Source organism: Columba livia, chromosome 10 (assembly GCF_036013475.1).
Source record: "Columba livia isolate bColLiv1 breed racing homer chromosome 10, bColLiv1.pat.W.v2, whole genome shotgun sequence".
NCBI lineage: Eukaryota > Metazoa > Chordata > Aves > Columbiformes > Columbidae > Columba > Columba livia.
This window is the reverse complement of record NC_088611.1, coordinates 14,290,635-14,317,621: the sequence shown is the minus strand read 5'-3', so window position 1 is coordinate 14,317,621 and position 26,987 is coordinate 14,290,635. Positions and strand designations below refer to the sequence as shown.

Below are 26,987 nucleotides of genomic sequence, written 5' to 3'. Positions count from 1 at the left end.
CAGATATCACATTCCAGGGTACTTGGTGAATAAATTAACTTTTTTCCCCCTAGCATGAAACAGTCATAATTTGTGGAAATGCATTTACTAGTCACAAATATCCCTCGAAAAATGCATGCAAACAAACTTGTGTTTGGTATGTGCAAAAGACCTTCACTCGAGTCACAGGCAAGTTTGTACTTCAACAACAAAAAAGTAAACACCAAATGACAAATTATTAATGTTTGCTTAGGAGAAAATACCATTGTTTGCTTGTAAATTCAGGCATTTTTATGGGCTTGATTTAAAGCCTACCAGTAACCTGAAAGTCTCCCACCTCATGCAGGTCAAGCAGCTGAAGAACAGGTATTTCCCATGTATTTGTGAAAAGAGAAAACAACTTACGGTGGTATTTAAAAGTAGTACAAAATAACAGCTACAGACAAACAAATGTCATTTGAATAGCTTCATATCTCTTCCTGTTTGTCTCAGTTGCAACACAGGAAAATAGATCAAATACATACAAAACCACTCCACTTTGTGAGCTGTGGGCCTATGGAGCATCCTGGTTATGAAGGGGGCTCAATTTCAGTTACCTGGAGTCAGTGAATTGCTGCAGTTAATTAAAAGTATAAATAACTTACAACAAGAGAACAAATGGGGCTGAGAAAAATTTTGTCCACATATTGATTGCAAGTGCATTCGTCAAATTCCTCATGATGTGATAAATCCCACAGGTGGTAACAAAATTTGGACCAGATCATTAGCTGAAAACTCAGCACTATTTGCATGGAATTCAGAAGGGCTGAGTAGTTTTACCTTACTGTAGCTCTGCCCTGTAAATCAGTTGCTGCATTTCCGCCTTTTTACAATAAGATATTTGAACAACTTTTGGCCAAAAATATACAGTAAGAAAGGTTGTGGCCACCCTGATTTGCAAGGGGATTTTACATGTGCCTCAGGTAGGAACAAATAAACAACTGTGCTCACTATAATATCACTTCACGCAACTTTCTCTTGCCGCTAGTTAGGGCCTAATATACTTAGAAGGTTGCTCTTCTAATTTGAACTGTGTGAGACTTTGGCTGGAGGCTACTTCTGTGTCCCAGTGATAAAAGAAGACATAAAACGACCCAGTGCCTGATCATTCTCCCTGGCTGTCAGTGAATCATGTTTAATAGCATCTCCATTGCAGTTTTGGCCAATTTGCTTGCAATGGCATCCTTTTCCATGGGCTTACTGCTCAGCAGGCCCTGAAGCAATCTATGAATAACTTCCCAACAGATGCTGTTTATGAATTGAAGCAAATGGCTTCCCTGTTTCTCTTTTTTCTCACTTCAATAATTTTCAGTTACATTACGATGAATATTTATAGTCTTATAGCAGTGCATAAAAATGGGAACAAGCAGACCTGTGCATTGTTTCATATGTGAGTGCTGTTCTAATGGGTTTTGGCTCAATGGTTTTAATAATGTTCTGTTGATGGACTGAAAAGAGAATGCAAATTGTAGATCAGTCACTTCCATTCACCGTTTTAGCAGACTGGGCACTGATGGAAGACTGTATTAGGAGCATGTATAGTGTCCCTTATCTTCTGGAAATAATACACCCCCTAATACAAGTCTACAATACCTTTCTACTAAGCTTGATTTCCTATCAGTAATCCCAACCAACTGCATTTTTAAATGCAGGACCTTACTCTACTGCAGCCAGTTCTTAGTGGGTTTATCAGGCTCTGGCTAAAATGTCATGTGATTTACAATAAAATTAATGTTTAGTGGTAGAAGTAGCCAGTGCTACAAGCACTTCTCTCCTGAGGATTAAGTTGGGAAATACAAAGGAGAAACTGGTTTGTGATCAGCCGTCTTTATTTAACAGAACAGGGAAAAATTCTTGTTCAATCCTAAAAAGGCTGCTTTGCAACATTTTATAATTCTGTAACAGTTCTTCAATGTTGTTTTGCCAAGAAAAGTGGTTAGATTTACAACTGTAGATGTTTATTGAGTTTTTTTTCCAGGGGAACTGTTCTTGGTGCTGCTTCATTCATCTCCAAATGTCTGATCTACTTGTCATTTCCATTAAACAATAGAGAGACTAGAGAAATAATGCTTTTACTACACGGTAATTCCAAGATTAATAAACCCATCTAACATGCTAGATACACTTGTACAAACATATTGTCTATAAACATATACTAGATACAAAGCATGCATATTTAAATACCAAATATATCAAATTATTGCATTTTCCATTGCCCTATAATAAATTCATTTGTACAATAAAAATAATTGGAAACATGAATGACCACACACATTATTCACACTATGCATTTGTAACACAGTGTTTTATTCCCCAGTACAGAAGCTGGAAACAGGAAACAATCTGAACAATTTCTTGTATCCTAATATGATGGCACTCATGTGAATTACAGTTTTTAAAAATCCATTGTAAATAGAGCAAAATAACTAAATATGAATGTTCTGCCTATGAAACTCAGATTGTGTGACTTCTTCACTTTTGGCTTCCCATAAATGAATAAAAAGCATATACCATGTTAATTTATATAATCTATTACCATTTTAAGAAAGTAAACTGAAACATGCACTGTATCCTCAGTTCTAGGCCATTAAGTAGCAAAATAATACAATTACAGCCATACCATCCTGCACTTCTAGAAGCACTTCTTTAACATTCTGAAATATCTTCTAAACAAAACTTATTATAGAACATTGGCATTTCAAATCGACAGGATAATTTGACATTTAAAAATGCATATTTTTTCCATTTTCCATCATATCAATAACTTGAAGAGTTGTCACGTTGGATTATTAAGGTGGCCGCAGTCAGACGTCAGGGTCAGATACAGCTCCCTATGCCTGGGGCCTCTGGGTGGTGGGACCAAACCTGTGGCCGTTTAGAGAATTTGGCTTCAGCCATCTATCTTCATCTCTTGACCCACTCTTCTTCTTCTCTAGACTGTGCCATCTGCAACAACTTCTTCATAAGTTCTTGGCACTTCTTATCTGCTTCTTTTGCACCAGGAGAGTGCAATGTCCCGTCTTTGCTGATGTGTTTTCTAGTCTTCTCTAAGCTGTCCTGCATACAGCATAGCTTCATAAATAAGGCCTTCCCTTGAGACTAGATGTAATTAAGAAAAGTGCCAAAAACACCGTAATGCAAATGACTAACTTTAATTTTTCAGGATCTTTTAAGAATGAAAAATAAGCATTAAAATGTTGACTAGATATTCACATAAATGTCCTCTCCCTGTCAATAATACACGGTGTTTTTTATTTAATTATTGCCCATAATTCATCTTCATGGCTCCCTCTATAACTCATTTCCACAGCTTCTTGCTTCTTGGACAGCTTATTGATCTAATATGTACAGAGAAGGTTTTGTAAAGGCAGTCTTTTAATAATAATCACCTATGCACAAAATCAAGGAGCTCTTTAATGTAAGCAGTAGTAGAAATTTGATCAATGCAAGTGCTACAGCATTTGGCCTTAAATTAATTGTTTCAGCTTACACTTCAGGTAACTTTGACATCACTTCAATATCTGCTCTGTTCAGAATTTTGTCATGTAGGAAATGTTATCGTCATAAATCACTGTCAGCTAAGAAATTTTGCTGGAGACATAAAATGAAGTAAGAGGTCTGAACAATTTTCCAGTGGAAGTTGAGGACTGAACTAAATCCTGGCCCTAGTTTCCAGCCCCCATGATAGTGATTTAATAGCTCAAACATCCCCAGGGAAAGCATTGAAAAAGCTCCATGCAAAACATTTGACAAAATGAACTGTGAGACTATTGCTGCCAGGTGCAAACACCCTTCAGCAACAGAAATAATGGAGCAGGCAGCGGGCCCTAAGAGGTCTAAGGGAAATGGATGTAATGGGTGTTCTTTCTAGGAGGAAGAGATACATTTTTAAATGTATATATGTTCCTTCAAAGGGGCTTAATTATCTGCATGTAGTTGTGAACAGTTTTCTGTACATTATAAAAAATTCCAATGTTTAGTGTTTCTAATGAGTTGTTTCTTACTGTGGACCTTCAATTTACCATGCACTGAGCAGGCTATAAATACTGTTTCTATATAAATTATTAATAAAATCAACATCTTTTATCATGTTCTTGTCTGACATAAACTATGATGAGCTGAAAGTCCTACAAATGCTTTTAAGCGCTTCCTCCTTCTCCTTCCTCAGTACACATGAAGAAAATATTTGCTTTCATACAACAGTGGAAGTGCTTTTTCTGTGGCTAGAATAAATTTCCTCAGTCTTTCTGTAGTGTACTCTAATAACCAAAGTGGCTTTGTTATTGCCTAACAATAGGCTAACATGTTTTATCTTTAAAAAACCTATCTTTCCTATTGCCCTTTTCATCTCAGCCTTGTTTTCTGCTATATTTAATTATTTTTCTCATAGACAAAATAAACGCCATTAGTAGTAACAAGGGAGATTCAGATTAAGGGCTCACAGAGGCTTGGATCTTAATGTTAACATTATTGTGTGAGCAGGAATTTATCAATTTGGGATTAAAAATTAATCACTAAAAATGTTTTAGGAGCATGATTCATAGCCAAACCAAAATACCAGAATGTTTATTTAATTCCATAGAAAAGACAGATGTCTTTAGCTTAACTTTGTGGGAATTGCACTGGAAAATAAAAAGGAGTGTGTCTTTAACAAAGCTGAATTTGAAGCATCACATGTGATAATTTCGTTTATTTTTTTCTTTGCCTTTCTCGGTGTGACATGACTCAGACAAAAATAGCAGGATAATATCACAGATGTTCCTTTACACCAATCACTGGTTATTGCTTATCCAAACGATGTTTTAATACAAACACACAACTGCTCCTTCTGGTTTATTGCTGTCAAAATTTTGTTTCAAATTTAATAAATGGAGAAGTGTGAGCAGATGTGTCGTTGCCAGTTTGCTTTCTTCACTGGGCTGCATGGCAAGCTAGAGGATGTTAGTCACATCTGCATTTTTAGAATATTTATTTCTGTGCCTTTTCTCAGCCAGTCTGGCACTCCTCGGTTGGCTGTTGGGGCCAGTGCGAAGGGGCTGGGGCTGTGAAGCAGATCTGGAATTCTGCCCCACGCTCAGAGCTGTGCAAGCACTCAGCACCCATCTCTAGCTCCTAGAACCTCCAGTACCGCTCTGTCTTCTTGGAGAACGTTGGGTAAACTCACTTAACCAGCCACAGATACTCCCTGAAAACCTTCCTGATGATTGCATTTTTCCCAGTGTTTAGCATGGTACTGTAGCATCCCTTAGTGCTGCATGACTTTGGTTACAGTCCCAGCTGTGCTCTGGTAAAGCCCTTGATGTGACTGGCTGCCAAAATCGAATCAGTGGGAGTTTGCAACCTCTGGGATGTCTGGGTCATGAGACAAAGGGCATTTCTTGTCAGGTGGAGGTATTTCAGTGCATATTGTTGTATGGTGGAATTTGGGCAGGAAAGTCAGCTAGATCCCAGCCAGCAAGAATCCCTTAATCTATTGAAACGGGTACCTTATGATTCTGGGAACCAGGCACAGACAAATCCCAAGGAAGAAACTATCTCAGTATAACAACAGCTGAGGCAATAAACCACTGTGAAATAAATATTCTTTATAAGCATCAACTGAAAAAATAATCCCTCACTTACAGTTTTTATGTGATTTATGTCTTTAATTTATTCAAATCAGTGACCCATCAAATACAGACACAAAATTAGAAGTTTAGCAAAAATTTCAGCTGCCACAAGGAAATACTGAGGTTTCATTAGTTCTCCTGCTGCAGCTGCCTCTCCATGTTACATTAATGTAGCTCAAAATAAAGCACAACGAGGAATCACCTTGCCAGAATATTATTGATCTCTGATTTGGGTACCAGGCTTGATACTCTGTCAACACAGGTGTGAGAGCAACAGTTTACTCCTGCTCACCCCCAAATTGTTAAGAGTACTTCATTTCAGATATATAAATCTGTAAGCTTTTCATAGCAGTTTTTTAACCAAATATATGCTACGTATATTACTTATGGGAATTTTCAGTAAACCAAGAATGAGTATGTATCCTTGTATTAATCAGATGGTCATGGTTTGAAAGCTGCTGATATCTGTGTCGTGTGGCCCAAAGGGGTCCATACACAGCAAGTCTGGTCTGTAGGAAAATGAAGTGAAGGGGTTTATTTTGTTTTTTTTTTTTTTTTTTTCTTTCTTTCTTTTTCTCCCTATTGGTTATAGTGGGATTTGATTCAAGCTCAATAAATTCAGCAGCAAGTACCAGATCATCAGTGGATCTTCACACATTTGCTTCAAAATCAGCTGCTGCCTTTCAAGGTGGGAATTTTCCTGCTATCTTGGGTATACACAATTCACAAGTGCTCTATAACATTGAAAAAGATACTGAGATTTCCCATGCTTTACTGGTGGCCATACTCTGAATAGTACTTTTCTCCTTTTTTACTCTTTGTGTTGTTGGCTAGTAAAATTATTATTTGTACGGACTTCTTTTCAGAAATATGTGTCCAAATTATGCCCGCAGGATTTGAGAAAAACGTAGTCCATGTATGAGAATGAGGCAAAAAATTCACAGCATGGGATTTTCTTTAGCCAGCTATGCTCAATTTTCTTTTAGGAAATCAGTGCTTGTAATAACCTGGCCCTCCCTGCCAAAATGATCCAACTCTGTTTCAATATTTTCCAGGAAAACTACACCAATATATCAGTCATTAATTATAGAAAACATGTCTGAGCACAGGAAAGGGGGAGAGTTTTCATTCTCTCCGAGATATTAATTTCTTTTGTAGCCTCTGAGAAGTCAATCAACCTGCTTAGCCCTGCAGCAACCATTTATTCAGAATGCAGGTGGTGCAGGAAGGAAGAGCTGATGGGGCAGAGTGTGTGTATGGACACATTGCTGGAATGAAGCACCTCTGTCAACGGCTACCTCAATAAAGAGCCAGTTCAATTTTTCAGGCTGGGAATTCTGCAAGCACTACTTGGGAAAGCTCTTATATCTTCCATAGAATGAGGTTAGTTCAACTCACGAGCGTATTTATTCCATAGGAAGATATCTTTAGGATTAGGCTTTTTGAAGTGCAACAGAGACAAGCTGCACTTTCTAAAGGCTATGACATTACATGTAAAAGGTCTTTCCAAAGTTTGTCCATTTAAATATTTTAGGAGTATTGTTATTAATAAATTGAGCCATAAAGATGAGATAATGGCATTCAAATATTTGTTCTTGTTCCGCAATGATTACCTTACTACATTATCTATGTCAAGGAAAAGCTCTGATGCAAGTTTTCTGCAAACGATGCTTTATAGTTATACTCAGCTCTATGCAAAGGCTTCTTGAAGGCCCATCAAACTCTGCTCTCTGTCATTCTGTGATGGTCACAGAAATTTCTTCCTGAGCATGATAGGACAAAATAATACAATGAAACTATGATGATTTGTGCAAGATAAGGACCGGTAACCTGTTGTACCCTATGTACTCTATGTACTCTATGGCATGTGAGCTGTACCCTACTCTTCTAGGTGTGTCTGTGCCATCTCAGTCTAGAGGTGTGTCCTATAGACACTAAGCATGGACCTTGGCAGGTCCACATTACTTCTTATATGTAACCCATGCTAATAGCAATAGACAGAAGAGGCATGATAGTTTGTCAGTTATGCAGAAAAATAACCCAGGAATATTTAACCCAGATTCTAGCATGAGTTCAAGAATCTTTATAGATGTAGAGTGGGATACTGGAAGACACACTCTACCGTGTCATCTAGAGAGTGATCAAATAGTGGCTTGCAAGTCCATTGCCCTGACCTCAGATTTTTTCTTTATTGTCTCCAAAGCCTTTCTGAATTTCCCTTCAGAACATGCACTATTCCCAGGCTGCATGTTCCTGCTCTGCTGCCTGGTGTCACAGTGCTGTGCTGACAACTCCTTCTACAGCTCTGAAAGAGATGGACGAGCAGTGTGACATGCAGCTGTGTCTCTGCAATTTTTATAGCCACGTTTAGATGTAGATTTAATCTGTATCAGGCATGGACACTCCCTGCATTTGTGTCTCATTAACAAGATCTCTTGACATTTATGCCAGGTTTTCTGAGTCTTGGGAAGACAGATGATACCAATATAACATCAGATCCATCATAATACAAGAGAGAGAAATCCATTATATGTGATCTACTCTTCATAAAATCGAGCCTCACTCAAAGCTTCTAAAGCAGTATGAAGTAGTAGAATGATTTTATGCCAGACCAACTCTTTACATTTTCAGCTGTGAAGCTTTTGACTTAATACTAGGACTTCAGAAGCTGAATTTACAGTACCATGAAACCAGAGCTCCAAGAGGAGTCCATAATTCTCCTTCCAGTGTCATCTCTATTGACCTCAAAATGAGACTCACTTTTGCCATACTCCGTGGATTATGGAGCCCTCTAATGTCAAGAAGCTGCATTGGGTGAAATGTGTCCATGGCTCAGCTCCTCACTTTTGAGCTCATTCAAGTTGTGGTTAGTGGAAGATTCATTATACTGTGTAGAAACACAGGATAATATACTGTATGAATGAAAGACATGTATTATGTATGCTAAATCTACATACAGACTGCCAAATTGTGCTCCTGTTTATACTCTGATAACTGCTGACTCCAGTGGTACTTAATCAGGCCAGAATCCACATTGTATCTTTAAGAAACTGATATTTTTCTTATTATAGATGTTTTTTCAGCAGTGGTGATATACACCATTCCATCAAGTACTGATTGGAAAATGAGGTAAATGAGCACTCTGTGCTGGATGATAATTTTCTTTGCAGAATAGCCACAAAACAAATTTCCAGAAGAAGTCAGTAAATTAAAGTTAGAAACGCAATCTTGCCAAGCCCCTAAAGTTGGGAAAAATATGTGGTTACCAAAGAAACAAAAAATATTAGAGCCATGCCATTGAACCTCAAACATTGTCCAGTTGTCAAAAGCAGAAGTAAGCTGTATTAATAGTAGAGAGTTTAGCATGTAACAATGAGAAAATCAGTAGTAATGACTTAAAAAGCCAGTCTAGTTTTCCATGACCCTACATAAGGCTAGTAATACTCATTAGTGTCTACATGAATTTGTTAAACCTTGTCAGCATTGGGAAAACATGACTTTTTCAATTTGGATTTGTTTGCATCTAAAACTTTCATATGCTGTAGCTTCCATGGGAGTGATAATAACTTATATTTGAGGATTAAGGAAATGCATTATATATTCCACATCTTAATAAGTATAGCTAAATGGTGTAATCTACCACATTCCTAAAAGCAATCAAATGGACAGACCCCTGCCCTTTTAAGTAAGCAAGCTTGCCTGTAAAAGCAGCATTCTGACTTGTGTAATTAAATGAAAAATTAGATGCATGCAAATGAGGCTATGAGTTGATGCAACTTGATTGTAACAACAGGGTCATTAATAGTTATTAATGATAACTGGGATAAACTGTCAGATATCATCCATGTGTAACTAGGTAGACATGAACAAATGATTAATAAATGTGTCTTAAAGAAAAAGAATCCTTGGCTGAGACTTTGGAGACCTTGCAAGCTAGGAGAGTAGATACAATAACATAGAGAAACAGGGCACTTGTTTTAATTTTGGATATATTATATTTGAATAAGGAACCCAGCATCACGCAATGGTCTGCCATGGAAACGGCAATGTTGCGGATTTTAGAAGTGAGTTGCAATGAAATGCCCCTTTTGGCTCAGAAGCCTGTGTTCACCCCTGACTAATTTCATTATGCTGCTCAAGCTGACATGCTGATTAAAAGAAAGTCATTCCATTTGCTGCCTCTTTTAATCATTAGGTAAACATAATACAAAGTGCTTGGTAGGTTTGATAAATATGAAGTAGATCAGTTATTACTCCTCAGGTGCTGATAACGCTATCATGCTGGATTATCTCATGTGTTATCAGCACCCTGTTCTGCCATATAGCAACTTTCTGAAATGACAACCCTGTAAACAGGAGGCCTTTGGGTATTTGCTTTTCTCGCTTTCAAATATACATATCACTCAGCAATACCAGGATGGTTAAATTATCCTTAGAGCCAAATGACTTTGAATGAGAATTCTTTTCTTAACTACATCAATGCCCCATGCACCACTGATATCTGTGGCACTAACATGCAAAAACATCCTCTCTGCTGGGGCCACATTCTGACACCCATTTCCAGACTGAGGTGGATGTCACACATAAAGCCCCTTCAATAGCTCTTGCTACTCTACACAAACTTCCTATAAAATGAAGAGATGGCTGAGTCTGCCCACACTGATGTTCATTTGGTGGCCGTGAAAGAATCTTCTCTGATGTCAATGCTGTCACCCCTTTCTGAAGAGGGACATTTTCAACTTACATGTATGACTTACTGTTTTCAAGGCAGGTGAAGGCATTGCAACAGCTGTGTAGGGTTTTGCAGATCAGTGATATAGATCTAGCTCTTCTGAAACAATGGATCTCCACAAGTGATTTCCATGAGAGTAGAGTACAGCTTTCCAAACCTCTTGTGTGCAAAAAAATGTAGAATGTATTTTAAAATCTAGGCTAAGCTAAGCCAAGCTTGTTTTTATCTCGTCTTTGGCTGTGGAGAACCCCTCCTTTCCTTGCATTTGCACTGGCACTGTCTGATCTGAAAACCCTGCAAAGGCAATGGACAGGGTGCCCAGAGATGGAGGGGAGGGCACTATGGCACAGGCAATGTTTTTCCTTGGATGCAGCTGATCCTTTCCCTCAGATCCACAGAAGTGTGGAGCCTTGCTGTGCTGCCTTGCAGGGGTACCACTCAGGAGGATGTGTCTCAGTCCTACTAAAGAGGATGTTCTGTCATTCTGCAAGAAACAGCCTCCAAAGGTCCCTCGGTCAGGAATTTCGAAAAGCTCTAACTTTTCAAATTAATATTCTTCAGGCAGTTCCTGTCATATTTATTATTACAATTACTATTAGTACTATTGGCGTTTTTGCCTATAGTTGCTCATGCATTTTCGCAGGCTGAGGATAAAACTGGAACCCGATTAAATTTTTCCAATTCTACTCTCACAGCTCTGAAAACAAAAAAATTCTGAAGTTGTCACCAGTCTGCCTATTATTTTGTTTGCTGCTTCCCTCCTGAATAGTCGCATCAAGATGAGTTTATATTTGATACCTTGTTGTCATTTCTCTTTGTTTTCTGTTTGCAAGATGCTGATGGCTCATTGCAAATTGCAGAAGTCTCCTGGCATGTCAGTTGTCTGGACAAACTGCAGGAGCAGGTTAGTTGGCAATAAAGCCTCCCAGAGACACATACTTATTACTGTTTGCATGGCTTTCCCTGTTCAGTTTGCAATCACTCTGACTTCACATAAGTGTTTTACAAGTTCCTACATTTAGAGCATTGTAGAGAAAAGTATTTGTTCATTCTTCCCATCAGCTACTGCCAGAAACTGCCTTACAACAGTTGGGAAAGGAGGAGGTGTTTTATTGTTCTGATTCCCTTAAAGCAGCACCTACCTTGCAAGACTGCAGGACAATCGTATATACCATGATTTTTTTGCTATTATCCTCCCTAGCTTGTGTATTACAGTTTAATATGTCCTCACAGCTGTGATTTTCCATGGGCATAATTAATATTTTTCCTTCTGAAAGCAGTAAGATGCATTTGCTGGTCTGTTTAGGGGCTGAGCCAGAATGCATTGTTTCTCACTTAGTAACATTTTAATGTTAATGTTAATGTTCTCGGGGAACACTGATGTATTTTTAAAAATTTTGTTCAAATAACACCTCAACCAAAACTGCTGTAACTCTTTTCACACAAATCTTTCCAATGGCCTTGTTTTAAACATGAATTTTCTTCAGGGGCTGTTATATTTATTTGTTTATTATTAAGGACATTGCAGATAGAGAAAAATAAAGGCAAGCAGGCAAACCTGCAGACTGCTGAGCTGAGACACTCGTATCCTAATAACAACATACAGTGAGGTGTAGTGACTGTTGTTTGTTAGGATAAAAATCTGTCCATGAACAAGGACAAAACTCTCAGTGTCTTCAGGAAGATCAGCATTTCTCCACTGTCTCTCTTGTAAAAATGGAGGGTTTCTTTCTTTGACTGAACCTTATTTCTAATGAACTCACTATCAACACTTCTTTTCTTATTTCAACCCGATTATAAACTGCATCTATTTTTCCCTTCCAGCAAAAAAAAAAAAACCCTACACTTCTTTAAAATGAACCATGAATTCTACAGAAATATTCTGGTTTAGACAAAATTGCTATTAGCCGGATATTTTTCATCAGAAAGACAGTAAGATCATGGCACTAATTTTACAGTGGTGCTGAGAAAATTTACCCTTCAGGCCTGTGTCTGAGGCTCCTGTTTGCTTGATTCACTGCAGATTTTTCTCTTATCAAGTGAGTAGTTTGACCATTTGATTTTATTGTTGGTTTCCTTCCAGATGCCAGAAGTACTGAGTATTTAAATATATATCTGAAGTTCAGCAGGAAATTGAAAATTGATTCTCTACAGCAGTTATCTGAGATATAGTTCAAGTTCTTGCTTCAAGTTAGCCAGAGAAAAGAGCTAAAGCAGCCTCAGAGGAATGCCAGCTTGGCAGTCACTCTGGAGTGTTTTCTGTGTCATCTTTGAAGAGAAATTCAGAAATTATGTATTTTTTTAAACAAGTCTCCCATTTACTGTCAGCCTTACTAAATAAGCATGGAGGGTAAGAAGAGGACAAAAAAGATTTTGAATTACTTGCATAATGTGTAGGTACCTTTTAATGGAGACATTGGTGATGAATTGTCAAATATGGTAATGATCAGATTTCAGCTCTTTAGCTGTGCTGTGGTCACAGGCTCCGGTCACAGCTCAGGCGACTGGTGCTGGATCTCATACACATAGGTATAAAGGAGGTGGTTTCTGCTCAAAGTTTTTACCCACGGAGTTCAACAGGAGTCAGACAGGACAAAAAGGTAGGAGGACACAAGGTGATAGACCATTGCTGGAGCTCGGATAACCACAGAGATGGACGTCTGGCATGTGGATGGCTGTCCCTGCATGCACACACCCACTGCTCACTGGTGTTGAAGACTTGCCATTCACCCTCTGCCATAAAAGTGAAATTTTTACACTTCTTTCATTTTCCAAAGAGTTCCCAAGGCTGAGTACAGCTGAATCAGAGGAGTGCACTCCAGTAAAGCTAAATGGTTGCTGTAAAAGTAAGTGGCGTGACATAAAGTCATATTTTTACTAATGTTTCTATGAATTTGATATACTAACAGCGATGTACTGACTCAAAATAGTAACCTTTGTCATTCTGAGTCATATATAAATGAATGGTTAAAACAGCACTTGGTGCAGAGTTTAGTGATATTTTTCTCAGGAAAATCAATGAAACTAATCTTGGGTAAAATATTTGCAAGAATATAAAAGTGACTTAGACACTTCTATGCCTAAGCTTAAGCTTGCTTCAGCAGCACCTCCAGTGCCTATTAAATGTTACTTGGACTCCAGAAGCTGTGATATGAAAGCGAGCTCAAACCCCCTTTTATGCTCTGTCAGGAGAGAGTGCAATAATGATTCCCTATTACAAGCCAGTGTAAGTTCAGTACAGATTGATTTAGTTCTGTATCTTTTTGTTTAAAATGCATTTCCACACAAATGGGTCTGGTGGGTTCAAACCTCCTAAATAATAATTCCACCAAAATTCTGCAATAAATAAATTACCCTCAAAAGTCTACCAGAATTAAAAATAAATCAGCAGATTCTCTGTTCAGCAGCAGCAATAAATCCTTCCTCTATCACAGCATACTCTGTTTACATTTGCCTAGGGGCTCTAAAACATTATGAGATGAAATGAGTTTCCTGTTCCTTGGTGTCTGGCTGCCATAGAATTTAAGCGTTTCATGAATTTAATTGTGAAGAGAACAGTTTAACATTTTTCAACCTTCTGTGGGGAAATGGAAGGAGGAGCCAAGTGAATATTATGCTGCCTGGAAAATGATGTTTAAAATTTAGCTATGATGACTGTATCAGGTGAGATTCAGAAGGTCAGCAAATGACCACATGTGCATTCAACACCCACGCAAACTGTCAAAAGAAGGCCTTGCTATTCTGAGTAGGACCTAGCCTTCTGTTTGTGGTAGAATTTAATTCCAGGTTGCATAAATACCTTTATTTATGCAACATTAAGCCAATTTTCAGTATTTTCCTGCAAATCTATTACTTGCTTTCAGACTCTTTAAAAGGTATTATATTTCATTGCGTGAGAATTCATCTGTCATACTTTGGAGAGAGAATTTATCTCTCTAGCAAGTAAAAGCTTATACAAAGGCACTTGCAATCTTTTGCTGAAGTGTAGATAGAAGAAACAAAACCTGCTACTACTGCTTAGATTTTAAAAGAAACATTTTTTCAGTGGAAAAAATTGTTCCAGCTTACCGTGATTACTGAAATCAAGGAAAACATATAAATTAGTCTAACAAACCATTTTTGTACAATTTAGGGAATGACAGAGTGTTGCCCTACAAGCTGGCAAAAAAAGCAAAACTACTAGCTGTGCCTCCTTTAAACATACACCCCGTTATATTTTCATTTTCCATTCTGTATTTTCTTTTCTTGGTCCTCTTTTATTCACTTTCATGCTTTGCAAGCAATATGGGAAAGATTTCTGTGTCATTGTGTACGCTCACTCATTCTGACTTCTCTGCTTGGTGCACATGAACAACGATTTGATGTATAGAGCCTACAATGCCAAAATATCTAGTATGTTATTCAGAAGTAAATGACAACAAAACCTTTGAAAACCTGAGAAGAAGGTGGAGTAGTAAAAGGGCTGTGTGGGAGAAGAGGAATATTAAAAAAGGACCAAAGCAGATAAATTTCAGCTGGCATGTGCTAACATACTCCTCAGTCTCCTAAAGTTAAATTTGTAGCTTCCAATAAATTTTAGTGTTGGATCCAACATAACAAACTTAACCTAAATTATCACTTACAAACTTGCTTTCTAAAAAAAAAAAAAAATAATATAATTAAATATCATCATATAAATTTTGCTAATGTGCTTGGTAGTGAAGAAGAATCAACAGTAAGACAAAGAGTACTGCAGACAATTTCAGTGAAGAACAAAACCAGTCAAGTATAATGTTCATCATTCCTTATTTACTACGTTAATTAGATCCTGACATTCTGCACTGTGATGTGCATGGCTTGCTTTGTTCAAGATGTTTCCCACATTATTTCTTTGGGAATTGTCTTTTTCCCTTGCCACAGACTTAATACTCCTGTTTTTACTATACATACATTGCAAATGAGGGCTTCAAAAGTTCCCGATGGGCCCAGCACCTCTCTACGTGGATACCAGGTGACATGGAAGCAAATGAATCTGCTTCCGGGGACACCACTGCACGAAGCATTGCTTTGATTCATTAAAGATAATGCCTGGATACACATTCAATAAATGTTCTTTATCACTGAAAATTAACAGTGGTGTGAATGGGTCTCTTGAACTTTGTAACTACAGTCAGGGTTCAGAATGACAGAATCCGAGTGTTGGGAATGAGAAGGAATAAAAGAGTAAATTTGAAAACAGAACAGACTGGAGCAGTCCTGCATCTCTCTTAGGGTGGAACTGTGCTTTAGCAGATGGCAGCCTAAAAACAATATGTGCTGAGAGAGCTCGAGATGTATGGCAAGATTTTCAACACCTACGCAAACGTTCAAAAGAGTATTGTCTGTCAGGGGTGGTGTAGGAATTTACAAGTTGCTTTTGTGTAGATTTCTGAAGCTATTATCTACATATGATCATCTATGAGATGTTGGAGGCAAATTCAAGACTATTTTTTACAAAACGGAATACAAGAACTAGTCACAATATTAATCCATATGTTTTGATGTGAGTGTTGTAAAACTCATATATAACAGCCCAGACCTTCTTATTGGTAGCTCATGTAGCTTGGTTGCTTGTGAGAGGCAGCAGAAAATTGCAACTGAAGATCAAATCGTGATCTTGCCATCTGCCTGGAAGGAACTATTATATAGGGCTTGCTGTCAATCAGCCAACCTATTTTGAAGCAAAGGCAGAACAGTATATGATTTCTTTTTCCATGTTCATTTCATGCACTAATTCCTTACCTGGGGACTCACAGTTTCCAGCCCTAGCACAGCACACAGGGCTCTGGCTGCAGATCTCTGCCCAGCCCTGCAAACTATAGTAGATGAGGTGTGGAAGAGAGCGCTCGGAGTGTTTTTCTGAAATAATGACAGAGCCCATAGCTGTGACAAGGAATTTTTCTGTTTCTGTTTGTTAAAGTGGAAGTATTGGCTGCTGTATATTACGTATTCATGCTGATTCTCACTTTTTTTTTTTGTTCCAGTGGGACAACTTTCCCCCATTCCTTATTTCCACCTCTTTAAGGGAGTGTTTTGTGTTGCTTTCCAATTTCATTGTTGTTGATGGTTTTCATTGTTTTGTTCATAAACATAACTGAAGTCAGAAATTGTCCATCTCTACTTAGTGGATTTAATCCATAATCAAAATTGCCTTACATAGCACCTCTAATCTGAGGATCTCCAAGCATGCTAAAATAGGTGTGTGAAAGCTGCACTGTGCCCCTGCAGAATCCAGGGCATTTTAGAAGTAATAAACTGAAATATAGTTTAAGATCACATACTGAGTCCATTATAAGAATTCACGCAGCAGGGGCAAGTAGCAAAGAAACATCTCAATTTGTTAATGCTTTTCCTCCACTGGCTTTCTTTGTGATAAAGTAGAAGCAAATACACAGGTTTGCAAATAAGCTATTTGGTCGATCCCCTAGTGTAGTATCAGAGCTGAGATTTCCTCTGCAGCTGGGGCTGATGCAGAATTAGCAGACTTTAAAGTGCTGTTTTCAGGATAGCACCTGGAGTTACAAAGACCAGAAGTGCAGCACTGCACAGCTGAATTGGCTTCTTGCATTTTCCTTTTGCACAGGAGCCAGCCAAAACTATTCTTCCAAAAGATGTTTCTAAACATCCTGACATATTTCCCAGTGCCTTGCCACTGGGATTTAGTCTAACCAAAAAATATTTTGCACCTGATAGTTTTTTGAGCTTTTAAACCAGCTCATCCCTGTGTCAGGTTGTGGACCCTTTAAGGGCTCAGGTGGTTTGAGTTTATCAAAATTACCAGCCTGTAGAAGGAAGTGAGAAGAGTGGGGTGATAGTGCTCTCTCCTTCAGGAGTGAGGCAGCAGCTGAAAACTTATAGAAAAGTTTTTGAGTTAGGAGAGGGATGGAAAAGAAGAGCTAATCCTACCTGTGAGCTCAAACCATTTTTTTCAAGGTTGGTATTTGGGAACTAGACTTCTGGGGCTGGAGGGGGTTCCTGTTTTGGGTTTTCGTGATGTGTTGGGAAAGTGCTTTTTCATCCCAGCGTTGCTGAGAGGAGTGAGTAGCCAGGAAAGGGTTGACGTGTTTTTGAGCTTGGGTTTGTGTGAGAACCTTTCTAGTGTGGGTCCTGGCTGTGTTTCTTGCCGGTTTCCCTATGCTAGGAGGAGGTGGGAGATGGCTGGTAGGACCAAAGGAGACTTTCTCACAGCACAGCTGGGAAGGACACGGGGCATTGAGCTGGGGGTGACTTGCTGCAATGCTACAGGGAGATATTTGTTTGCTAGGTGGCCCCCACTTCTGTGCTGATATATGAAATATGTAAACTTTGATGGAAGAGGCTTACTTGAGCTACTGTTGAAGTTTCCTGTTTTCCATTACCTGGGGATAATGGAGACCTATCGTTTGAAAACAGTGGCCAAGTCTGAACTCACCACAGTGAATTGGCCTCCCTGTGTGTCTCAATTGTTTTGCTTCTGTTGGATTTATTTTATTTACGTTGTAAATATTGAAAACACTTGTACTTCATGTAAAAATTGACTTTTCAGCAATAAAAGTAGACACTAAACCTGTGCTTGAGGACTGATATTTGACATTCTGTAACTCATAAGTCAAATACCAAGTGTCCTTTCTGGCTATAAATATAATAATTTTCAGTTCATGCACTCCGGCTTTCGATTAGTCTACTGTAGATGGGTCTCCCTTGTAATGTGGTTTTAGTTGGTCTGGAAAGGCAATAAAAACTGACAACAGTAACAACTTGTTCTGAAACTAGGAATATTTCAATAACATTTTATGTAATGGGTCTAACTTGATTGCTGTAAGGATGTCTGGTCTGAAGGCTCTTGGGTTTGTGCTATGTGTAACTTGAGAATCAATGAGAAGAGGATATTCTGGATTTTCAGGTTGGGATGATCTCTCTAGCTAATGTCTAACTGATAAAGGATAACGGTGTCGCTGGTTGACAAGAACAGAAAGAACACTGTGACTGGCATCACTCTAAGGCTTTTTTAACTTAGACTTCTTTGCTTTTTCATATCTCTGGAAGCTAAATAAAAGACCTGTCTCCATGATATGAAAGTTATGTTTACCTGCCATGGTATCCCAAGCACAGTCATGTTTTTAAAGTTATATTTTGAATATATCGAGTGCAATTGAAATTGTGTTGCATGATGATAGTGTACTGCATGGATAATTTGTCTTGTTAATCCTTAGCAAGTACTGATCTTGTTGGCTAATGGCAAGTTACAGATAAGGGTTGAAAGGGTTTTTTTTTTTTGTATGTGTTGTCCTACATACTTTAAAAATAACTGGGACACAAACTTTTTGATATAAACTTCCTTGACAAATAGAAGTGTGTTCCTTTTTTTTCCTGTCCTCTCTTAGCCATGTGAGTAGCAAAATATTTTTCTCCCAAACATAGTAAATGTGAAGACTAGACATCGCTTTAACAAGAAATAGCAACACCTTTAAGGTAGGCTAGGAAAAATACCTGTGAAAAACTTTCATTTTGTGCTCTGATCTCACTTGTCCCTGCTTTTGTCAATATTCAGACTTGTTATTTAAATCTTCATTGTTTTCTAGTAGGAGCTACTTATGGTGCACTTGTGGTTTGTGTTTGTTTGTTTTCCTGATGATTTGGCCTATGCCATCTTGCTGGAAAGAAACAAGGATTTAGAAACATACAGGGAGGCTTAGGGCCCTGGATGGGGATTTCTCCTTGGCTGGTTTTGCTATGGGTTTCATAGTTGCTGTTCAGGCTATCATATGCAGGCAGATCAATCTTCACAGGCTCAGCTGCTGGTTTTCAATGGAAGACAAGGTGCATGGGGAGGCTAGGAGGCCAAGCAAAACTTGAACTCCATCAGATTTAAAAAACAAGCAAACAAAAAATAATAAAAACCCAAAATATTTCTGTAAATGCTGTGGACATAAGAGAGCTGGTAATTTGGTTTTCAGTGGATATGAAGTAAAACTTGCTGTTAGACTACACTGGGCTCACCTGTGGTATGAACATGTAGGTACTGAGGAGCTGCAATGTGCACTGCCTGTTGCCCAGGCAGCAGCCAAGGCTGGAGTTAGAATCTATAAGAAAGAGCTTTGTATGGTGGGTGGAAGCAGCTGGGAGGGATGGAGAACACAATCTGTGAAAAGCAAAGCTTCATTGTCCCAGGAGCACTAGAACTAATGAGCTTTGCATTTCAAAGGTGGTGAGCCCTCTTCAGACCCTGTAACATACACGCCTGGGATTTGTCCCCTTAAATCTCTACATGGGGAAAAGGCGTGTGTGTGGGAGGAGGAGATGGAGGCAGAGGAGTCAGCATGCAGAGAGTAGAGGCCAGAGGCCCCTATTTGGGTGCAAGTACCAATCTGCTGTCTGCATGAGTCTGCCTGAGTTGCATATGCTCTCCTTTTCTGTGTGCACAGAAAATTGTGATAAATAGAGGTTGAGGCAGTGAAGAGCATTTATTTTTGTTTGCCTATTTTTGTCATCCACTTGGCATCTCTAGATGAATGGTGGAACCAGGAGGAAAAGGCTGTTCTCCTTGTGAATACAGTCTGTGTGTGAGGCAGCCTGGCTCAAAGGCAGTTTGATGCCTGCTGAGACCTTGCAACCTACTTTCACCTTGGAAATATCACACTGGTGTAATGGTCTGCTTTTGGCAACCCTGACAGCAACCCCATGGAGTCTTTCTGTCAAAGCTGTGGATAGGCAGCTTTCTGTGCTCTCTGACTGGGACAACTCAGGTCCTGGTCTCCATCCTTTCTTCTGTTTGCTATCAGATATCAGTGGAAGTGGAAGGACTTCCTTGTGACATTTTGTCTCCCAGCAGCCAGGCACAGACCATGTAACTGAAAGGATTTTCTGCCCCTCTGCAGGTTCCATCCTGCCCCAGCACTGGCAGGAGCTGCCATTGCACAGGATGGTTGACAAACCTTTTTGTCCCATTTCCTTTCTTTATAGAGACTCTTCCAGCTTTCCCTTTTCATGAGGAAGGATTTTTAAATGTGTGAACTGTTCACTAAAGTCTTATTTTTCCTTTCTATTTTCTCTTTCCAATGTGTCACTGTTAGTAGCCCCATATTCAACATAAGGGCCCGTGGGCACATGGAAGGCATCATCTCCTTCCTGTCAAAGCCAGTGAGTCCTGAAGTGAGGAGGCTAAAGTGAAGCCCCAAAGCATCAGGTGAAGATGATGCTGTGCCTAGCTCAAAGCAGGCTAAGAGGAGCTGTTTCATGTCTTGTTCGTCCACTGGAAGTTAAAATTGGCAGCAAAGACATCAAAGCAGGTGTGAAGATGCTTCTGCAAAGTTTGCCAAGGACCCTTCTGTTCCTGTCTGATGCTGGAAGCCAGGGCAGGGAAGAGACTGCAAGCACAGCCTGTTTAATATTCTCTTCTGTCCATCTGATCTCCCCTCCACCCTGCAGAAACAACATGTCCCATGATCCTGCAGAGCTTGTCCGGAACAATAGCAGCATCTGTCAGGGGTTATGGTGGCATTAGCCTCATGGAGCTGGGAGTTAGCAGTGCTTGGCAGAGTGACAGTTCTGCTGTACCTTACATAAATCTGTATCTTGCATAAATCTGTCTCTGCCTACTCTGCCAAGGTGTGTGGTCACAATTTGTCTGATTCCTTCTGCTGTCCACGAGGTCTTTCAGTTTCCTAGAAGATTTTATTTGCTTCTTGAGGCCCCTCTCCTTCCTCTTTCTTCACACTTCCCCACTCAGATCCCTTTCCCTCCTAGTTTCACCTTAAGCCCTAGAGGGAACATATCCTGTTAAACAGGTGCTATTTTAAAATAAATTCCCATCTCCTGCCCCTCTCAGGTGCTGCAGAAAGCTCCCCTTATTCCCATGGAAAGAAGGAAGTTTTTGACCCTCCCTGTGGCTTTAGCAGCAAACCACAGCAGCCCTCCACCCATCCCTTTCTGTTGTGGACTGCACCTGGTCCCAAGTCCTGGTTCTGTGCTTATCAGTACTTCATGGAACTTGGTTGCCTCTTATCAGCTTTCTTGGACACTCCTAGATCCCTCTGAGGCCAGAAAGCAGCAGCAACAGCCTTAGTTCTTTGCCTTATTCCAATGTCTAAGGAAATTCTTGGGGAAAACCAAAAACATTTGTTAAACAGAACATATGTTGCCAGCCATACTTGTGCCATGTGTTTTCATACAAAACACCTGAAAAAAATGTTGACCTCTTGAGTGTATCTCTGGTCACCACAAAGCTTATCCTTACTTATCCTCTTCTCTACAGTACTAATCAGGGACCTGATGGGAGCTGTGCTGCAGTGGCATGGTGGGGGTCCACTCAACAGTGCTCTCCTGTGTCACTTTGTCACCCCCCCTGCCGATTACTTTATTGATTCAAGGCTGCAATACAGAGACCAGCATAATGCTTCTGTCAGTGTGCAGGGCCACCCAATAAAATACAGTTGCTCCAAAGGAGCATATGGTCTGTCAAGTAAGCTCATTGTACCTCCTGGTGAGAGTCTTCACTGAGATGTGTGTCCTTGGGTGATGAGGAGATGCTTGAGAGTAAGGGTACTTGTTACTGTTATTATTTACTATTGTTTGGTGTCAGAAGCTGATAAGCAGTGAAGGTAGTATGCTCTTCTACCACAGGTTATAAAGGAAAAAAGAAATCCTATGTTTTGTTATAGTATGCACTCTGGGCTCTTAAAATGGAAATTTCTGTTTTGTCTCCAAGCGTTCTTTCTTTTGTAGGCAGTTGTGAGAGCTGTAATGCTAAGTGAATGGTATGTATTAAGTCTATACAATGGCTCTATAAAAAAAATAGTTACATGTTGTAGAGGGGGAAGAGTAAACCACTCCATTCCTGTAAATGGCCACTTAAGATGTGGACAGTAAATAAATAACTGTAATAAATAAACTAGTGTGTCTGAGCTTTAGCACTTAGGAGGAGTAAATCAGAGCTCTTTCTTCATTGTTGACTGAGATGCTTTGGAAATGGAGTTGGAAGGAAAGATTTCTCTCAGTCGTGGCAAGGTGTTGGAAAGCCCATGGGCGTGTGTAGGAACCTCCTGCCCTCCCCTGTGTCTCCTGTGCGTTTTGTTCCCCTCTCCCTGCACCACCCCTCCCTGTTCACACGCCTGTGCCGCTCTCCTATGAAATGGATAAGACTCCCTTAAGTCTCACTCACCTCTTGCGAATAAGTGCAAGAGCAACGCCCGGGGAATAAAGCCTCTGCCGGCAGAATTAACGCATCTCCCAGATCGCTCCCGGGGTGTTGCGAGTCCTTTGCCTTCCCACCAGCCTCCTCCGCCCTCCTGCCCATTCATACCTGCTCCCCGCAGACGGAACCAGCTGCTCTTCTGCTCTGTGCAAAGTCTGAGTCTCGGTATTTAAACGCAGCTCCAGTTGCTAAGCCCCAGTGACTAACGCAGTGCTCGGCTCGGGCTTGCAACTGAGGGCTGTGTCGCTTTAAGGCATGTGATACTTTCCCGAGCAGGGATGTATTAAAATAGGCTACGGTACTTACAGCATCCTATAGCAGTGTACGTACAGCTGCCTTACTCTGCACTGCCCGCGCTGGAGTGAGGCTGCTCTGTCGTTAAACATAAACTGCTCCTCGTCCTGAAGTACCCGGGAAGCTGCAAATTATCTCAAGATCACTTGAAAGGTCTCATCAAGCAGAAGGTGATGCTAGGAGATGATTTAAAGGTGAAAATGAGAAGGTTTCCACCCCTCAAACCTTGGCCACTTTTCTGACGGCAGAGTCTGAGAGCTCAGATGTCTTCTTTACTCTGGGAACAGGATTTGTAACAAAAGAGATTTTTTTTTTCTTCTTCTTCTTTTAATCCTGATAAAGAAGATTATTGGGAAGCTATTAAAAATCCCTTATTGTGATACAGATGGATTTAAAAAAGTGTTAAATCTTTCCAATGAACACTAATAGAGTGCTCTGCTCTTGGTTGGATTATTCAGGTAAGGAGCTTCTTTAGGATTTAAGATTCAGAAAGCAGATCTGGAACGCATCAGATAATAAGTGGAGGAATACTCACTATTGTGTTTCTTAGTAATGATAAGATGATCTGTGTGTAAAACTGTGTATATATGACAGCAGTTTGCTGACAAACAAGTGCATGAAGAAATGTTTGTAAGAAATTATAAATTTTGAGGAAAAGGTAGTTTGAAATAGTATAGTTTGAGAAAGCTTTTTATTTATTAAAACAAAAAGGAGAAAGGAGGGAAAAAAGCAGACTTAATAATTAAGTCTGAGTGGGTTAAGTCAGTCTGCTGTCCATGTGGTTGAGAATATGATGCCCGATGAAATGCACAGGAGCATTTAGCAGGCTGTAGAAGTTTGGCTTGGCTTTGCTTCTTGGCTAGAATTTTAAAGAACAGTTTAAATAAGGATATTTCAGGTATTAATGTTATGTGAGTCACGTTTCCTTTTTACCTTGTTGTGTAAAAAACATGGGAGTACCAAATATGACAAGAAGGCATAAATTCCCAAAGACATGGGAAGCCTACCAGGAGCTCCCTGATTTCAGAGATTGAATCTATTTTGCAAGGTAAATAACTCTAAAAAAAGAGGAGAGAAAGTACACTGTAATACTGCAAAGTAAACAGTTGGAAATGAAATTAATTATATGCTAAGCAATGCATCGAATACTCAATACTCATGCTGATTGAAATAATGTTTTGGTATTTTATATTAATTATACTTATCAGTTTATGTGGTACTTTTCAGCCTATTAGACTTAAAAAGCTTCCCAAAGACTGTCTGCTTCCTTAAAATCAGGGAAAAAAAAAGTGCATATATTTTATTACCACCATATTTCACTATTATTTTACTATTGTTAATTTTCTACTGCAGTAATCCCCCTGGTATATCACAGACGGACTTTTTAATTTTTAATTTTCATTTAAGGACATGACTTTTTTTAATGTTAGAGATTTAATCTTTCAGAGTCTTTCTTAATCTGTGAAAATGATGTTCAGCTGATTGGATTATTAGATAGAAAATGGCATCATGTCATTGGCTGAATAAGGAGAGTGTATGAAGTTTGATTAATTTGGCAATCTGAAATGCAGCAGAAGGTGCTGTTAAGGGAACTGGACGATGTGTAGCGTAGCTGAGCCTTGCAAACCTCCCAGTCCTTGCAGGCATTGAGAAAGAGCTATTGAAGTTAAAAAGTCAGGGGGAAATTTAGCCAGTTCTTACAATAATGAACGCAAGTATGAAAACCTACAGTTGTCTGTATTGGATGGTCAAGCGTGCCAGCACTAGCAGACAAAGAAACTGCTCTTTCCCTCTGCAATAGGAATATTTTTAAAATTTTGACACAATCTGCTTTGTGAAAAGATAGAATCTTCTATAGAGTACGTATGAAATTCAGTCTGGCCACAGTCCAGTCCCTTTACATGCGCAGGTTGAACAAAAAGATGATGATTTCATCTGGGCTTTAGATCATAATTGTAAGAAACAATTACTTTGTTTGGCAGACAGCATCATGATTAAAAATTTATGCTTACAAAAGTAAAAAACAATAAACTGTTACCTTTTGGGTCAGAATTAGCCTTTCCATCTTGGGGATGGAGTATTTTTTAAATGCATCTCAGATATCTGAGGACCTTCTTTGCCTAACTGTAGCAGTGTGTTCAGAGTAGTTCTGATACTGTCTGGACATCGTGTTTGGTTTTTTTTTCTAGCTGGCAGTGTGATTTTTATATATATATATTTATATATTTGATTTTTTTATTTTTTTAAGTCCCTTGTAAGTTTGACTATGGGCCAGTGTGGGAATATTTTCAGCCCTCTGTTTACATTGGCTTTGGTTTTTAGTCCTCAGATTGTTGCAGGTTTGTTTTTTACCCTTGAATTGCTAAAGTTATCCAGGCTCGTATGTTGACATCTTGTTACCTCAACTGTCCTTTGGACTTGACCTTTGTCGTATAACAGTTGCATCCTGCAGGGGGGAGACAAAATACCTTTAGCAAAAGGAGTAGAAAAAAATTTAAAAACTACAAAATACTGTTGTAATGGAAGCTGACTATTCTGTGTGCTGTAAGGCAATGGATAATAATGTCTGTCTAATATTTTGTTTAGAGAATGGCAGTGGTCTCTGCAATGTCCTGGGTCCTGTATTTGTGGATAAGTGCCTGTGCAATGCTGCTCTGTCAGGGGTCCCTCCATCACACTTTCCAGCAGCATCACCTGCACAGACCAGGTAGGACTGAGATCACCTGTGGGATGCTGTAAGATTGCAGACTCTCTGCCTGTGCTTATGTCTGTCTTGATAAATGACTGAAAGATAATCATAAAATCCATTGTAACTTTTAAGAGCTGCTTGCCTTTATATTGCACAGCACCTTTTTTTGGTCAGTCTAACATTTGTTGTGCTTTTCCAATCTGGTGTTGGAATATTCATTATGTAACATTGTCTTCTAACAGCTTCCCAACACAGGAATCCCATTCTGGGTAACTATTTAGTTTCTCTGTCTCTTTCTCTGTCCTTATTTCTATCTCACCTATTGCCCATTTTGTGTGTTTCTGGAGTGGGTGTATAACTTGGAAAGAGTTTATAACAGCAGGGGTTTGGATAACTTTGCAGTTATCTGACCCAAACTGGACATGGGTCTGTTACTTAAAATACTGGCACCAAATCTCACTCACGGTCACTAGTGTTTATTGGAGGTTGGGTGTTTACCTTGCCATAAATGAGAGACAGTTATTCTAAGGTTCACAAGTTTACCCCTCAGAATTGGTGGGGTTGCAAACATGCAGCCTAGAGGAGAATTTGGGACTGTCTTCCAATGAACTCAGATGCCTCAGAAGTCAGAATAAATCCCATAGGTTAGCAGTGGAGAATGCAGCTCACTTTGTTGTGATCCATGTCAGTGGTTTTATTATGTTTTTATTAGTAGAAATGGCTCATGTTACTTTTTCAACTGTTAATTGTTAAAAATTGTGCCATGTTAAAAATTGAGGAGTTGGTGTATTCTAGCACAGCATCATCATCTAATTAAAATCAGATGGGCCAAGGATGTTGCTTCATGAATTTGGATCAAAAAAAGGTGAGAGAGGTTTGGAGAGCTTTAGAAGTGAAAAATGGAAAATATTAACTCGGTGATGAACCATTTAATAATGTGGCCAATTATAATTTAATGTTTTTAATGGCATAGCTTCAAGGACAGATGGTCTTTGAACCACAGGTGTTTGGTAACCTTAGTGACTCAAAGTTTTCCCAACTTTCCTTGTCCAAAAGTCATAGGTATTGGCATTGTCTTGCTTTCTTGTAATAAAATATGAATAGTATGAAGGAATAAACCGAAGTTTTTGACAGACCAGCTCTTTGCAGCTATGTTAGAACATCGGATTAACTAATGGTGTTGTATTTAGTAGTTGACACTGGAAATTTTAGAGTACTTGAAGTTTGAGTGGTAAGGTTCTTATTTGGGGCTTGCAGAGAAATGAACGAAATACTTATAACTGCATTGTAATAAATAATTGGGCTGGTTGTTTGAGTCTGTCCTCCAGTGAAGGAAACACAGGGGCAAAAAGCCCAGCTAAACAGAAAGGTAAGGGGAAAACATAATCTCACTTTGTAAAATCGGCTGAAACAAGTGACATTATGAGGAAAAATGAGAGCTGGGCAGATTCAGAG

General features: G+C 39.3%; 1 protein-coding gene and 1 long non-coding RNA gene across 6 annotated transcripts in view; one reads left to right on the top strand and one right to left on the bottom strand.

Annotated features, from left to right (window-relative positions):
- TAFA1 (TAFA chemokine like family member 1) overlaps positions 1-26,987 on the top strand; it is a 258,691-nt gene that overhangs the window by 15,931 nt on the left and 215,773 nt on the right. For 3 of the 5 annotated variants that reach the window (XR_010475100.1, XR_010475101.1, XM_065075459.1), the window contains exons 1-2: positions 23,064-23,301; positions 25,430-25,550. The exons of 1 other annotated variant lie outside the window; for it this stretch is intronic. Coding sequence is in view for 1 of the 4 variants with exons in the window: in XM_065075459.1 (XP_064931531.1) it covers positions 25,433-25,550 (118 nt within the window). In the remaining 3 variants the exon portion in view is untranslated. Of the gene's footprint in view, positions 1-17,286; positions 17,311-23,063; positions 23,302-25,429; positions 25,551-26,987 lie in introns of those variants that run through there. One more of the 5 variants, XR_010475102.1, reaches the window with a different exon arrangement.
- LOC135580465 (uncharacterized) lies at positions 1,830-22,795 on the bottom strand. Its single transcript, XR_010475107.1, has 2 exons — positions 22,658-22,795; positions 1,830-3,075 (listed from the first exon to the last, which is right to left on the bottom strand). It is a non-coding gene; the product is annotated as an uncharacterized LOC135580465 (long non-coding RNA).